Source organism: Metopolophium dirhodum, chromosome 8 (assembly GCF_019925205.1).
Source record: "Metopolophium dirhodum isolate CAU chromosome 8, ASM1992520v1, whole genome shotgun sequence".
Lineage (NCBI taxonomy): Eukaryota > Metazoa > Arthropoda > Insecta > Hemiptera > Aphididae > Metopolophium > Metopolophium dirhodum.
The window spans coordinates 33,162,223-33,180,798 of record NC_083567.1 but is presented as its reverse complement, the minus strand read 5'-3'; the positions used below and the strand labels follow the sequence as shown (position 1 = coordinate 33,180,798).

General features: G+C 26.4%; 1 protein-coding gene across 3 annotated transcripts in view; it reads right to left on the bottom strand.

Annotated features, from left to right (window-relative positions):
• LOC132951305 (adipokinetic hormone/corazonin-related peptide receptor variant I-like) overlaps window positions 1-18,576 on the bottom strand; it is a 97,314-nt gene that overhangs the window by 55,342 nt on the left and 23,396 nt on the right. For all 3 annotated transcript variants that reach the window (XM_061023126.1, XM_061023128.1, XM_061023127.1), the window contains exons 2-5: window positions 6,706-7,284; window positions 5,575-5,723; window positions 2,152-2,257; window positions 1,535-1,748 (exon numbers count right to left, since the gene is read on the bottom strand). In XM_061023126.1, coding sequence (XP_060879109.1) covers window positions 1,535-1,748; window positions 2,152-2,257; window positions 5,575-5,723; window positions 6,706-7,014 — 778 coding nt within the window. In that variant the 5' untranslated portion in view covers window positions 7,015-7,284. The remainder of the gene's footprint in view (window positions 1-1,534; window positions 1,749-2,151; window positions 2,258-5,574; window positions 5,724-6,705; window positions 7,285-18,576) is intronic.

The following is an 18,576-nucleotide window of genomic DNA, read 5'->3' as shown; positions in this document are numbered from 1 at the left end:
ATATACCTAATATTTTCACGTAGAAATTAAATTTTCAGAATAAAATATACTATGGCTAAAATGTGTTTTGTTGGTTCTTTTGTATCTAGTTTCTTAATTTGGCAAACTTTTATTTTATTATCCCAAACTACAAAACTTCAATATTCAAATATATGTTAACCATTTCCGATACGATGTATAGACATACCACGTTGTGTATGTTCATCTAAGTTATAATATATAATAAAACTAATGAAAGTAACTTAAGAATATGTAATTTATTGTATTCTGTTGTTAAACAAATTACTTTTTTTCTTACTTGGTTATTAAGGATACAAACTAAAACTTGCATTTAAGTTCCCGTTTTTGCGTAATCTATACTGTTAAATTTAGTACCTATACCCTAACGAGTTTATAAAGAATCTTTCATGTTTTCAGAGAAATAACCCCTATAATATATTTATTTTAAACAAATTTACATCAGACTATTTATACTTTGCTATGGTATAACATGTATATTTATAAATTGAAAATGTAATATTTAAAGCTTACTAAAATATAAATGTTCAGGAATCGAATAATTAATATTAGAATAATACAATAGGCAAAAGTCAGGTTAAACAAGTACAACAAACATTGTTGTGTTTTTTTCTTTTATTCTAAAAATGTAACATGCCCCTCGATAATAGGTACCTTCCTGCATTAAACGCACTTAACTTATGCTCTCGGACTAACTAGCAAACTGAATTTAATAAAAAATGTCTTCAAAAATTAATTAATGGTACTAATGACTCTTCTGAACTCCTATCCTAGATACATTTTAAGGTCCCTTTCTTCTACTCACGGTGTTCATATATTTTTAATATGCCTAGATCTACCACCAACAATGCACCCTATCAGCCTGGCAAGTGAATGAAGCAAATTTCCAATGAGGAGTAAGGTCATATTCCTTAGTTTTTGCTAACCATTGCATATCTTGGTTAATACTTAATATACATGTTTAACCATTTCTGTATTTATGAAATTGTGAATTATAAATCTAATTCGGTCCCCAGCTTATATTGTGATAATATATAAATAAGATGTTTAATTCTTTGATTATACTAAAAAATTTAATGTTTCACTGACGCATAGGAAGCTAAAAACATATTTTGAGGAAAACATAATTATAAACATTAAAAATTGTGAACAGATTACTAAGGTTGAATGCCTGAATGGGTCACTGAGATACATCTCTTTAATTTGAAGAAAATCGAAGGAATAAGGAATTCAACGATTCTGAAAACGGTCAATATTTGTTAAAATTCGATTATTGAAATTATTTTGGAACTACGAAGGTTTTCAAAAAAACGTTTCCATTTTAGATCCCCACATGTGTTCAAGTTTTAATATAGAAAATATAATATAAAGAGGTGAGTGGCATAAAATTAAAATTTCCCACAGACCTAAGAAAGTGTTTTATACAAATTAATACCCATTTTTTACCCACCTATGTTGTAAAATCAGTAGCTCCAATGCTTAAAATCAGAGTCCTATAACTAATTCTACAACTTACCTTGACCGCAAATCGATTCCCTGGACCTTCTATATATTTCAATGATGATGGAAGCGTAGCAGAATAGTATAACGATTAGAGGCAACCAGTACATCATGAACATGCCGAAATATAAGTAAGCCAGCTCGTGCAATTTGGACGAAAAAGCGTTATAAGTGACGCACTGTTCGTACCATGTGGCATTAGGGTGTCGTTCCACGTGAAATATGTAAGTCTACGGTGTAAATAAAGCAAACATTTTTTATCTTGTTAATGAGTTAAATGTTCAGTTTGTTCATAGTTCTATGGGTGATCTTTATAATTAATGTTGACAAATATTTTTCCAGTGATAGTATTATGTCATTTTAACTCATATATAAAATAAAATCTACAACATTCGCAACCCTTAGTCCAATTATCAAAGAATATAATTTAAATATTTTTAAATATTTACATTTTAAATAGTCTTCAGTAATAATCATTAAATAAAGATTTCGTTTGAAAATATTTAAATAATAAAACAATTAACTGTAATATATGGCATATTATTTACAAATGCATGGAAATTGAAAATATACCTACTGTAATTATATAAACAAACGTGGGTGCTAACGATAACCTAACTAAACAAGAGTTACCTGTGGTAAGCTACAAATTACTGATGCAATCCATGCCACTGCAATCATTAACTTTCCCCTGCGATCCATCTGATATAAACGCATTGGCTGCAAAACAGCCAAGTATCTAAAAATTATATTAAAAATACAATATGGATTAGAAAATTAAACATGAATTATGATTTTTAATGACACAAAAAATATTACATTATTTAAAGCATTTATTAAATTTTTTTATGCGTGATTGCTTTAATTTGAATGATCGTTTCACATTGTAATGCTTTTTTATTTTTCTCATCAGTTCTCAGTCAGTATGCAATGATAATATTGGATGGGTAGTTATAACATTCGTTTAAATTTATGATTAACGCCGTTAATAAATATAGTGTTCTTTTACATTTGTTTTAAATGCAATATTGTTAGACAATCTCATTTTGTTTGATCTCATAATATTTTTAATTGATAGAGCGATTCAAGAGGAAGGTTTAGATTCACAATTGGACCCGGTAGGTTCAACCCGAGGAGGTGCTCAAACAGAAATTTTGAGATTTACGACGGACATTTTCATTTATAAATGGTTGCAATTGGTTATAGGAGGAATGATTAGTAGAAATAAGTATTTAGCAATGCACATTGCCTACCAAGATGTCTGAGTTGCACTTACTGCAACGAGTTACACCCAAAAGGAGTTGAACAATCACAATTTTTTTAAGAGTTGTCATTTTTTACGGACAACAAAGTGCGCGGGGTTATCTAATCTATCTACATATTTAAAAATAGCTGATTCCGTGCACTTCATTGCCCATTAAAAATGCAAACTCTATATGAATAATATGTTTTACATATTACCATGGCAACCATTTATATACAAAAAATTCCATCGGAAATCTCAAAATAATATATAAATGGTTGCCATGGTAATATAGACACACAGACATTTATATATATATATATATATATATAGATAAAATTAAATATATATAATATATATATTTGATTCAATTTTAATAATTAATTTACTCATTATTATAAAAAAATATAATATTTTGAGGATTTAGGCAGATTATAAAAATATATTATACTCTTAAGTTGGCGAGTTAACTCCTGAATGTTGTTAACCACAACGTATTAAATGTATAGCCTACTTATAAACCTTAAATTATAATAGGACATAAACGAAAAAATATGTATTCTATAATGTTCATAATAAACCTATAAAATATAATCTTAAGACTAATAGTATGCAATATTTCAGATGCCACTTAAATGACATTTAAAGATATGTGTTACGTGTCTAATTTCTCTGATCAATAAACTCCATTATTAATACTTCAATTGAAGATCTTAAACTACCTTGGCAAATAAGCTCATAATTTATATTTTATACTTATAGGTACTCAGAGTGCCGCAATTAATAAAAACTAAAAAGTCATAATTTGTAATTATTGATTGATCGTCATATTTCAAAACAAATTACATAATTTAATAAAATAGTTTTTTTTAGTATTTTATCTGTTACCGGCTTATGAACTCATGTCCTGGTGTTCCGAAAAAGTTTGTCGGGACTAGGTGTTGTTACCGGATTAGGCCATTAACATAATAATGTTCCGAAATTTAACTTTTTATTTGAGTAAAATGGGTTTAAATATATTTACTTATTTTGTTTTGATAAATGTTTATAAATTATTTGGCACATCGCATATAGGTGCGTCGAATTATTTACACGGTCGTGATGGTCATGGGTGCATGGCTCCATCCATCTAAGATTTTCCCGGAAATTATGACATTTACGATATCCATTATTGATGATAATAATAATATATAGGTACAGAGTGGTTCCTAAAGATAAAAACGTTTTATATTTGAATATCAGTTTTTAACTTCAATTTCTCCTCGAGAAAAGCAATTATTATTTAGTCAATAATACAACTTTAATAAAAAAAAATCACTCGTTTCTGAAGAACGCCCACTGCACTCAAAAATATATGGTGATTAGAGAAGAAAAAGCTTAACAATTTTTACCTATGTTACTATATTAAGTACAAAAATTTGCTATCAAAATTAATTTTTGTTGAAAGTAAAAGTGTGTTTTCTTATTTTATAATTTTAATATTGAATATTATAATATATTTTATAATGAAACCAACCCATAAAAAATGGTAATAAAATAAGTTTATGATTGGGTCAAGGTGAAATTTAACCTTAAATTAACATTATATTAGAAATTTAAATTAGAAAAGTATACTGATAATTGATAACTAATATTAAGTTAGAAGCAAACAAGATAGTTTGGTTTATTCAAAAATTAACTTCACTAAGATCTAAAATATAATTTAGATAGAAACAAAAAAAAATACTTCTTTATAATACGACTAGATATTATTCAGATCTATACATAGGTAATATTATATTAAAATATATTATACATATATTTCTTATAAGTAAATTGTATAATATGTAACTATAAACAGCTAGTGACTGTAAAACAAAAAAAACCATGCTGAAGTGTTAATTATTAGTTTATAAAATGTTGTTAGATTGCTTTTAAAAAAAAATACTACAAAATAAATGTTCGTTTATTGTACTTATTATTATTTTTATCATATAATTTATGACACCAAACGTACAAAAATAATTTAAATTTCTGCTAAAAACAGTGCTTGAAAAATTAAATCAGGAAAGACATCATTATAGATTCCGGTTTCTTTTTAAATTTCAAAAATAAGATGATTGATTACTGTTATTGATGATCAACGCATATCACAATAATTATAATGGCGTTAATAATAACATACATTTTGTAAATATTTCGAAAATTAAAATGGAATATCCAAAATTATCATTTTTCATCAACCTAACCAATAGAATTATAATAAAAATATTTCCACTCTCACAAACAACGAATTTAGTTTTTATTATTTCATTAATTTATATCTGTCAATAATAAATAAATGAGTAACTGAAAAATTTGAGTAGGCCAGTTTACATAATTTAGATTAATCATAATTATGCTATAAGTAAGTATTACCCATAATATGAGATTTAAAAAAGGTTTATAATAAGTATAAAGATGCATATCTCTATACCTTACTACAATTTCAAAAAATAGCTTTGAAGTGCTGACTTGAGGCTGGGCTTAATCCCTCTAACCACACAGTCTACGTATGCCGATGCATATAAAATTATTTGTCAACAACTAAACAATAGTTATTATAAAAAAAATAAAAGTTTAATTATTTTCATTTTTTTACAAAAACACGACGTAATGTACCTACTTTGCAGTTCGCTTTATGATTTTGCGAACTGTGTACATAGTCTAAATAAAATGTATAGTTCAAAAACTAAAAACATGGAGCATAATATATAATGCAATATTTTACAGTGAATATAATGTCTAACTACAACAAAGTATAAAAGTTTTGAAACTAAAAAAAAGCTACACACCTATCAACGCTGATACAAATCAATATGAAACTGGAAAGATACAATCCAAATATTCGGAAAAATGACATGATGCGGCATAGTGGATCACCGAGCACCCATTGTACAGTCCATGCCCACGTTATCTCCAACGGCATCATCAAAAACGTTACCTATAATATAAAAATGATATACAGACAAATCAATTTAAATTACATTTTTTTAAACACATTATACATTGCGATGACGAATAGTATTTAAAACTAGTACCTGCCTAGGTATACAGAATAGTATTATTTTTGTTTCAAAACGCGTTAAATTAATTTCGATAATTTTAAGTACATTTATAACTTCCTTATATGTATAATATGAATACATGAATAATACAAAAATGCTATACAAATATATATTTAAGTAATTCTCAAAAAACAAAACCAATATTTTACACCTGTGGTTATTTCGGTATAATATTAGATATTAATTGTAAAGGGATCGGTGGCAGACAGTTTTTAAGGAGTTCCAAATAGGCAATTTTCAAATTGCATGCATGCGGGTCTTGTAAATGTGTGCGTTTTAAGTGATCATTATAAGTATGTGTGAGACTGTGTGTAAAAGAAATAGCGGATCGTTCCCGCACGCGCATGTACAAGTTACCGCATCAGCGTTGCGCGTGGACAGTAAACATTTTATGCTCGATCGTATAGCAATTTTGTTCCATCTTACCTAATGCGATAATATTTCAAAAAACTGATATGAATTCGTTATAATGTCTACTTGAGATCGGTCAATCCACATTTTAAGATTTCTGATTTAAATTTCGAAGTTTAAAAATATTTTAATTAAGTACATAGTTGTGGGGGGAGGGGTGAAATTTGGAAAAGTGGACCGACAAGTGGATCTCAAGTAGACGTAATAACGAATCTAAATCAGTTTTTAAAACTATATTATCGCATTACTAGATCGATCAGTATGATGGAAGAAATATTGGTATGTTTTGACTAATAAGTAATTGTCCGCCACCGATCCCCTTAATAGGTAAATTAACTTCTGAGCAATGCGGGGGTTGAGTAGATTTGACTTGTAATAAAAAAAAATGCATCATATATAATAGAAAACCGCGGATAACCGATAAATTGCAAGTAAGTTGACTCTTACCAACAGATCAGCGATGGCCAGGTGCATGAGCATCGCGTGTATTCTTGTGCCAGCCTTGCGCCTGCGTTTCAGGATGATGGTCAGCACCGTGATGTTGCCTATGGCTGAGACTACCATTAGTATGCTGTAAGTGACTATGGCGACCACGTGGCCCTCGTTGAATTTCATGTCATACGGCAGATTTGACTCGTCGAACATGGACGCGTTCGTGACGTTGTCCATGCCGGGCCAGACAGGTGGCGGACCGACGTGCACGCCTTTGGTGACCGAGTGCAACACGGTGTTGGCGTCAGAATCCATCACTTCCATGACAGCGTCGGTGGCGGTGGTGGCGACAGCGGTGACAGCGATTTGAGTGGCGACAGCAGCGGCGGCGGCGGCGGCGGTAAAATCAGTGGTATAAATATTGCTTCCAAGTGAAGGGATCGCGTATTCTCGTCAAAACTGATTCTACACTGGCGACACAAACAGACGACACGCACACATACGTGCGTGCTCGCGTATACGCACACTAACAGTCCTCAACTACTATCGTCATCAAATGTTCCGCAAATTAGTTCACCACGTCCAATTCATTATCTGTAAAATATAGATTACGATTTCTTGTTAATTATACTTGAATACAAATATATATACACGCGTGTTCTAATAATAATATAATATATTCCGAAATATCCTTCGTTAACGATTATGACATTTATTAAGCTTAGCTTAAAAAAATTATACATGTAACCACCGGTCACATTATCACAAAAACAAACGCATTTTTGATACCAATTTAAATGTTTTCTAAGTACCTATGGTTTAATCAGTAAGACATAAAATATGATATTATGCCACATAAATTAAATGCTATAAAATATTGGTTATTAATAAAATTCTGAATTACAAATATCAATGTAATATTAATAATCATAAAAAATTAAAATATCTATGAACATTTAGTGATCGTAACGACATAACGTTTCATTTAATACCAAATTCTAATCAATTGTTTAGTAATATGCACAATATTGATGAATGAACTACAAATATTTGTTAAAGAATAAACTAATATACATTATTTTTAAATTAATAATATATGCAATCAAAAATCGTCCAATATTATATTAATGATTTTAACCCAATAAAAAAAACATTGTTTTTAGATTCTGAGCGAAGCAATGAATGTATTAATTTTACTGTGTTTGTTTATTTTTTAGTATACCCATAAATAGTAGAAAAATGCTTCGATCTTCAACTTCATGTGTGATTTCTGGAAGAAAATTTAATCCACTTAATACTTTTATGAGGTCAATATTGAAAACTACCAGTATTTTTCAAAATGGTCATTAAAAATAAATAAAAAATTAAGGAAAACCTGAATTTTAACGCAAAACCATTTTTTGACCGATTTTGTTTCTTAGGTGTAATTCTCGGGTGGCACTACTGAGTGCCCTTATCTGTTAGTCTCGCTATGTAAATATCTTAAATTAAAATTACTTATTGTACAGATGCTGTATAGATTGTAATTAAATATATTTTTTTTTAAAAAAAAGAAGAAGGTGTAATTCAGAAAAGAATAACTGTAAATACTTGAAATTTTTACCAAATTTTTTTTTCCTGTAGGTACGTGATAACATTTTTAAATATTTTAACACGTTTTTAACATTATAATATAGACATTTTACAACTTCAATTTTTTTTCCTTAGATGTCAAATAGTAAATTCAAAATATTTTTTTATAAACGCCTGAAATTTAAAATTTGTTGAAAAACGACATTCACGCATAAAATATCGATTTCTCATCAAACGATTTTCCTATTTTGTTGCAATTCAAAATCTTACAACCGTAAATCATTGACATTCTTACCAAACGTTTATATTATAATTTAATACTCATGGTATGGTTTAAAATATATATTTGGCTCTTTTTCAGCTATGCAAAGACATTTGACATTTAAAATATATTTCCATAAATATTATTAAAAAAAAAAATTCACTTGAATAAAAAATTTAAAAACATAATAAGTCTTTATAAGTTTTAATTATATAGCCATTTAAAATTATTAAAGGTACATTTTTACGACTTTTTAGTTTTTTATATAAGAATTTGAAATTGAAATAATCAAAAAAATATCACGAAAATTTAAAAACTATTTTGTTACTAAAATTTATAAAATGTTAAATTTTTATAGCTAAGGCTTCACGATTTAATAGAAGGTTCATTATAAGTGGTTCATACTGTAACCAAAAAATATAAAACTTTATTTTTTTTATACCTAGTCGTGTAATGTTCAAATTTTAACGAAATTCGATATTTAAACGAAGAATAACGATTCTTGTTTTTGTTGTAATTTAAAAATATTTTTTATAGAGATTTGAAACATTTACGTATATTATTATATATTGTTTATATAGGTACTCAATGATAATTTTGAAACATTGGATCCATTTTATGATATTGGCCATTTATAGTATTCCTATAAATACCTAGTAAAATAAATTACAATAATATTTAATAGCAATATATTATTTGATAATAGATTGACTCCGCTCAGAATCGTTTGTCAAATGCAATGATTTATCATTGAATTAAAATATAACATAATATCCATTACAGTAACCCACTTAATAACGAGATACATTCGACTCTTACTGTACAGCGGGGATCACCCCTTTTTTCACAATTTAAAATTTAAATCTTTTCACTACATTTGAAGACAGAGTTATAAAGCCATTAATCTACTGTTTGGACATTTTCCTATCGCATGAACTTCGTTATATATTGTAATCATTTATCAAAAAACTAATTTTCTTTATAATCTCAATTTCGCTATACAGTATTGCTATAATTATGACCTATTGAGTTTTCCGTCAATATGAACACAAAAAAAATGTCTGCAATGTTTTTACTTTCAAGCAAAATAGAAATTTATCAACTTCAATTTTTACAAAAAAATCTATATATATTATAAATTCTCGTATTATATTGCTAATCTAACAGCGCCGTTTTACATTTCTTGTAAAATTAATGACCCACCGTCTCGTCTGTTAATGGAAATACGATAAATCATCACGAAAACACATTTTGATTCATTTCCAATTGCATTTCATTCTTTTAATTTCTCAGTTCCATCCGTCTTTATTTGTAACATTCGCTCCAATCCATCACAACTTACAAAGATCAAATACTGAAGCAGCAATTTTTAAGTGATTGTGTTATCGCAAACGTATGGCATTTTTTGTTTTATTCTATGGGCATAGAACGTATGATTAAAATGTTGGCAGGTTTTATATTATTATATTATTGTTTTCAATAATATCAGAAATGTTTATGTTACAATATATTTAAGTTGTTTTAATATCAGTCCCTACTTAAGGTATTAAATAGACCACATTTTACAATCATACATTATAAGTCAGTAATAAGAAAAAGAAAATTCTTAACTTCCGCAATCACTGGCCAAATCACACAATTAGAGCCCAGACTATATCTTCGCCATCATAAAATTTATCGTTGCTGCCAATTTACTTAATAAACTTTAATATTATCTCATAACTGTTTATTAAGTCGTTTATAGTTTTTCATCCGTGTATTTGTTGACCGTTCATCCATTTTTGTGTAATTCATGTAATATTGTAATATAAATAATAATAATAATATTAAATACATCTGTCCCAATGACCAATACTGGTTATTTAAAAACAATTGTCAGTGATACCACTTAGATCATACAAGATTCGTGGTTTTCAATGTACCTAGGTATATATATATATATATATATATATATAAATAATTTATTATAGTAGTAAGATTAAAAATAAATACAAACTATTCATAGTCATATTAAAACCATTGAACAACAAATGATAAAGTATTGTAATATCCACCACCTTCCTTATGATTTCGCACTTTTCATTATTTTTTCTATGTTTTGTAATAATTATAGTTTAAGAAAATCGAAATCATGATTTGTGCTGAGTTTAATAATTATTATTATTATTCGTATTTGTTTTCGTATAATTGTAGTCCCATAACAATCTCTCAATCCAATACTCAAATAAGTAACGGAAACTTATGTCCGAGGCCTTAATATACCTAAATGTCTAAAAATAATACTAAGTACATGTCAGCAACAATATTAATTGAAACATTAAAACAATAATCAAACAAGAAAAAATGGCAAATAAATTCGTATTATTATTGATCTTAGCGACAACGTAATGAGCATATTATCTATATTCTATATAGCATAAAGGCTATAACCACGACGACAAATACACGAGTGTTCAGAAATTATTTTTAATATTTAAATGATAAAGTAAATAAAGCTTATAATATGATGCATGAACTATCTGTATAGATGTTGACAGTATGTATAACGTTATTTTATTCGGTACAATATAATTAAAATAAGTAATACACTCAGTTCTTTGTCGACCATCGTATTGTACATTGATACACACATATCACACTTATTACCGTTATCGTAAGTCACGGTGTCATGTGATATTTCAGACGAAATAATAATGCTATACTATTATAACATTAATATTATTAACGTTACATTTAAAATAGTATAATGTCTCGCAATAACATAACAAAACGAAATTTATCTACTTATTCGTCAACTTCGTCGTCTCCTAAACATGGCACAAATAAATTAAATTGTTTGTTTCTCCAATGCATATCCAATGCTTCTTTCTCCGAGGACAAAGGTAGTCTCTTTAGCGGAAAAATTCAGACCTCATCCCGTTACGGTACAGTGTACACTGTGAAATTCAATGTGTGGCCACAATCCACAAACAACACGAACATTTTGTCATTGAAAACAACGATCCTGTTAAAAATGTAATAAATAATAATAAACATACTTACAGAAATAATACAATTTAAAGAGTAAATTTGCACATGACTTAAGACTTAAGTTGTCTAAAAATGAGCGTTTTACATTAAATATAATATATACTATATATTTATATAATTATTAGGTGATATTTAGGTAAAAAGCAGACGTATTTTCTGTTTATTATACAAAATCTATACAAAATACCTAACAATATCATTGATGATCTCCTTGTGTGTATACATGAATATAAAGTATGATAAATATACAATATGACATATTGTGTATGTCCCAAAATTAAAAATTAAATTATCATTAATGAACCCGATTTACATACATTTATGGAACTGTTTGTACGCCAATTTCTTCTTGAAAATAAAAATAATACATACCAATTGCTTACATCAAGGATAACATAATTCAACAGAAGATTTGACTTAATACGCACCAAATTGTAAGTCTGTCGTTAATTTAATAACCACTTGTCATATCCAGCCTTTGTGGCGTCATTTTATTTATTGAAAACAAACCGGCATGTATATAAAAAGTAATCCTAAATTATTTCAATACAACATATTAACTAATAATATTAATTTTGTTATGAGCATTATTCATAGGTTATACAGAATGTAACAGAAAGACCTGGCAGATGAAATAACTTTTGTTCTAATCAATATTTTTCAATTTTTTTTATACCTATATAATTTATAGTCAATTGCGCTACAAGTATAATATAAAAAAACTATTTTTATATGTTAATACTGAAAAAAAATATTAAATAAAAAAATATTAAAAAAAATACTGAAAAAATTCAAAATAGCCAATATTTTGTGAATCTGGTTATAAGAACGATTTTAATGGTAAAAACATTTATCTAAGTCAAATAGTTAATTTTTTTAAATATTAATATTTTTTTGAGTCAATTATTTTTTGAACGTAATAACTTTTTTCAAAATATTTTTTTTGGAAATTTCTCGACATGCCTGAGTATATTTCTTAAATGATTTATTATTGATATAATTTTCACAATTTAGTCCGCTGTCATTTTACACGTATTTAATAAGGAAGAAACTAAAATATGTTCAATGAGACATATAAGTCACGATATTAGATTCTGAGTGAAACGATGAATGTATTGATTTTACAATGATGTGTGTTTTTTTTTTTATTTTTTTTTTTTTTATTTTTTTTTTATTTTTTTTTTATTTTTTTATTTTTGTGTCTGTGTACACGATAAGTAGTCGAAATAATGCTTCGATTTTCGACTTCAGTATCTTGTTCGATGGGAAAGTGAATATCGTTGGTGCATTGGGGAGGTCAAAATTTTAATTTCCCAGTAGTTTTCAAAAGCGATGTGAAAAACAAAAGAAAAATTAAGGAAAAACGGGAATTTTTACGCAAAATCGATTTTTAACAAAATCGATTTTGGTTATTGGTGTAACTCTAAAACAAATGACCGTAGATGCATGAAATTTTCACTGGTTGTTTATATTAGCATTTTCTATACACCATAAAATTTTCCAAATATTTTGACTCTTTTTGAGCTGTTTACAGCCATTGTCAGTTTTCAATTTTTTTAGTTTTTTTTTCTATAAATATCAATAAAATTTTATCTATTGAGTAAAAAAGCTTGAAAATTTAATAGAAGGCTCCTAGTTTATTGTTTCAAAGGCAGATGAAAAAAATTAAAAATCCTTAGTCACAGTTTTTAATTATAAGCATTTAAAGTTCAAATTTTGACAAAATACGGAAAAATCACGAAAAATAGCAAATTATTTTGATGAGAATTCATAAAAATTTTTCTTTTTAAATCTAAGATTTGAAAATGTAATATAAGATTACTCATAAGTTTGTCTACCTTTATCAAAAAAAAAATGTCTAGAAGAAACTTAAATTAAATTTTTATGAGCGTCTGAAATTTATATTTTTACAACATTTGATATTTACTCGATTACTCATGTAACGATTTTTTTATTTTATTGTAATTTATTAAAAAACGAATGACTGTAGATACTTGAAAATTTCACTGAATGTTTATATTAGCATTTTCTATACACCATACAATTTTGAAAATATTTTGACTCTATTTGAGCTGTTTACGGACATTGTCAGTTTTCAATTTTTTTAGTTTTTTTTTCTATAAATATCAATAAATTTTTATTTGTTGGGTAAAAAAGCGTGAAAATTTAATATTAGACTCCTGATATATCGTTTTAATAGCAGTTGAAAAATATTAAAAATACATTTGCACAATTTTTTTTTATAAGCATTTAAAGTTCAAATTTTGACAACATTTATCAAATTTATAATTTATTAATTATTTTGTGGTTAAAAATTTATAAAATGTTTAACTTTTATGGCTAAGGATTGAAAATTTAAAACAAGGCTCCACGTTAATAGGTTATATATAAATTACTTTATTCACAATAATATCATCAAATATACTTGGTAATATCATAGGGTGACTGACCGTTTTCGCTCAGAATCGTTTTTCTTATACAATGATATTATATCATTGAATTCAAATTTAACACCATCCATTACAGTGACCCACTTGTAACCTACCGTACAGCAGAGCGACATCCACTTATCCACCTTTTTTTCTTTTGATTTTATTGGAAGTTAATTTATAGCACACCGATAGATAACGCTGCATAGGGCATACATAATTTTATGTAAGACATTTTTTTTCCAAATAATATTTACTTTTTTTCTAAAAATAACTACCGCATGAAAACCCACTGGTAATCACTTTACGCCGATGTTGGTATTATCGTAATCATTTAATGAACATAGATAATATAAGAACGGATTAGACCACGATTAAACATATACAGGTTATTCAACGACCCTTTGCACATACACAACAAAAGTGGTGCGCGAAAATGTTGGTTTCTAACAGCTGATCAACGATGTGAGAATAACTACTAGCGCTCCAATACATAATATTGTATATCTATATTGATATATTTTGTAGTACCAAGAAAAATCACTAGAATACAAAAGCGCTAACTGTTATTCTTGCTATGAGAAGATCGTTAATTTTAAGCGCACCAAAAAATAAGTTTCGTCGAGTACCTGTATATCTTTAATCGTGGATAGGACATAAGAACTCATCACTAGAAAATTTAGTAATACGTTTTTAATATTATATGGGGCCAATATTGATATGATAATTGATAAATGATAATAAATAACATTAATGATTAATTAGTAAAAATTAACGATCTATATTATTCTATGTTCTAATTACAATTAATTATGTACGCAAAGTTTAAAATAATTTGAGTATTCCACTTTCCATTTTCAGACACAACAATCAAAATACAAATTTGAAATTGACAAATATTGTAAACAGTTTTTGGACAAAAAGCCCCATATTGTCTTTCTCTCTTTACGTTCTACTTCCCAAAAAAAGCACATGGCCTCATATGAAACTGGTATAGGCATGTCCTATCCATTCTTATATTATCTATGCTAATGAACCAATGCGTATCGTTGAAACATGATAATATGTTATATAATATATACCTAATATCGACGATTTGTAGCTCAAGGTTTAATTGTATTAAATAAATCTGGTCAAAAAAAAACTTTTGACGTATCCCCAGTACCAAAAAAATAGTTTACAACTATGAAGGGGCAAACAATTATACTCTATGCCTTCATATTTTGGGCTAGGTAACTTGGGAGCACACTGGATAGAATATTCTAATACTAAGGGTAGATGTGAAGTGTGTAGTAAAAAAAAAAAATTGAATCCAAACCATTCATGTTCTACATGTAAAGTTTTTTTTATGTCAAAATGAAAAAAAAACATGTTTTAATGAATACCATGCAAAATATTAGTTATAAGTACATTCTTTTATTGTAAAAAAAAGTTGTTGGTATGAAATAAAACATTATTATTATGCATTATGTGTTAAATTTTTTCTTCCAACCAACTAGGTACAATGGTACATATTATGGATTTCTTTTATATAATATAAAGTACAAAATAATAAAAGTAATCTTTTATCATTGATGTATACTTATTACTTATATACCAAAATATTTTACATAGTGTGATAAATGTACAATTTACAAGTACATTAAAAAAATTTACCATTAATTCAACTTTTGATTTGTAATTTTTAAATTTAAATGAAATATGATAACAATCAATTAAAATATTTATAGTATAATTTGGTATGGTCATTATTTTTAAATAAATGTAAAAAAGAAAAAAATAACAATTTCATTGCAACTTCCATTGAAAATAAACAAATTAATTTGTTAATGCGGAACAGACCAATGGGACTTTTTTGTCCTGGTCCTTTAAAAACTATAAATTTTCAAAAAAACTTTTTACTTTTGGTTTTGAAATTCATCAAAAATTTACAAAATTACTATTGTGCAAAAAAAATTACGGTTTCATTTTTATCTCGGTGCTTGGTCAAGAAAGGGTTAGTATTGTAAGTCATTAATATTAAAATTATTCACATATTAATATTTTTTTTTATAAATGTATTATATTTAATCTAAAAATTAAATTTTTAAACATATATAATATGATTTTTGTTTTCCTGTTTTAATTTTATGGTTAAATGAAAAAACACAATAGCCCTTGTTATATTATATAGGTATGTTTTTAGTTTTGAAGTAATTACTTTTAATATAAAAATAGTGCTCCGAGCATTCCACATCGTCGGTATAATACTCTAAAAGAGATTTTTATTAATTATATATACAATTGGTAACAGCTTATAGTTCTGGGAAGTTTAATAAATTCTTAATAAGCTTAACTCCACAGTCCACTTAGAAACTGTTTTAAAATGCAATAATATGAACGCGTTCAAATTTAAAATACAACTAATAATACATCAATCTATTCTGCAATTTGATGAACGCAGTATAATTTATTAGTATACCTACCTAATATAACGTATATATTAATTACTGTACGTACTCGATTTTTACACTTTGGCTGTAGGTAATATTACAGCCAATTATAACTGTTTTTGCAAATTAATATATTTTATTTAAAAAAATACATAAATTAGGTATTTATTATACATATAATACATGTTTATGATTTATTTTTTTTTATAAATAAATAAAAATTAGTTTTTATTAAATATGAATCCATTCGTAAGACTCTGAAAGTTTTCCGTGTATATACTTGTAAAATTAACATCAAATGTTCTTATTCTGTTGCAAGAGTACAGTTTTTAAAAGAAAATATTATTTTATATAACGTTACATATAAAACAAATTATACGAAATATAACTTTTACGGCATCCGTCGCAATTGGCTTCCATAATTTTGTTTTTATAAATTAACGAAATACTTTCAACTTAATATTTTTTTTATATAATATTTTGAATAAGTTTAAATAACATGGTGGAATTTATAATTATAAAAGTCAACAATATAAATCGGCTGTTTTGTATGTAACAAACTATTACATAGTTGTACATTTTGTTTACTCTATTTATAGTTACCAACATGGTCTGTTTTGAAATTTTAACTAAAAAACTAAATTATAACAATAGTGAAGTATACAAACTTTATATTTTATAATTTAAAAGTTTTTTGAATAGTCCCTATAGGTTATATTAATCCCTTGTAAAATAAAGGTAAGTAAATTAAATTAATATAAATTCTAAACACAAGTTTCTCCAACTAAAAATTACATACGTACCTAAATATGTCATATATTTTTTTTTCAAAAAATAGTAATAAGTACCCAAAATTATTTAAAGTAACAAAACATGTATTGTTGTCAAAAATGTTTTCAATTTTACCCATATATATAATAATATAATATGCCATATTATAACTGTATATTATTTGAAAAATATAAAAACATATAGGTAGGTATCTAAGGTGATAATGATGGCCTATGATATGAATAATGTTATCGACATCGATATTGCCGAAAACATTTGATACCGCTATGTCGTTTATAATATTATTCAATTCATCAGGTATTATAATATTAAAGTTGGATCACAGGTTTCACTAATTAAAACGTTTATTCGATGAACCCAAAATGTTGTTTTGGGAATGAATTTAATTTTAACTATCTTTCATTGATATTTGATACTATTTAAATTAATTCAGAATCCATACCAAAAACTAAATATTATGATACTGATAAAAATGAAATAAATGACATCGAAAATAGATTCAGTTTTTACAAAAGCATGCAAAACTACGAAGTATTTAATAAAATTTCATAGATATTTATCTCAAAATAAGGGCTAAACCTTTATGTCTATTTCATTTAAATTCACTTTTAGACAATTTAATTAAAAATAATCTGAGATATCTGTTAATTGCACTCACGAATAACATAGAATTTTTCCTTAAATTTTTTCAGTACCTAAATGACTGAATTTTGTCAAAATATTTAATAATTTTCTTATTGTTGTAGCAAGCCCTCCAATTTGTTTTTAGCTCTGTCAATCAGTTTAATCAAATTTTCATACATTGAGTTTTCAACTGGCTGAACATTATTCTCATTACAAAGGTCCAGTCATGTCCTTTTTAGACTGATCCATTAAATAATTCATTGGCTCTAAATTTTGAAATATTAACTTGACATGCAATTATTGTTATTTTAATTTTAACTTTATTGGTAATTTATTCAACTGCAAATAATTACTATAATTTATTAAATTTTTATTACAAATATAATACTAACACAATGAACAAATCATGATCTGATTTGCATACACGTAAATACACTTTTAAATTTTAAACGAAATATTTTTTTTATAATGAAATGAAAATTATCAGAAAAGTAATATTTTTATATATTTGTAAATTAGTAACTACTAACTAAACCTAACCTTTTTAAATATTAATTTTAACATTAATAACTAATAATTAATACATTTTAATTCAATAGAAAACACAAGTGTAAAATATATATTCTATCCGATTAAATGTGTATTTGTTTATAACTTAAGTAACAGTCAATACTGTACATAATACGTAGTAGATAAAAATATTATTTATTATATTATAGACATATTTTTAACCGACATTTTTTTT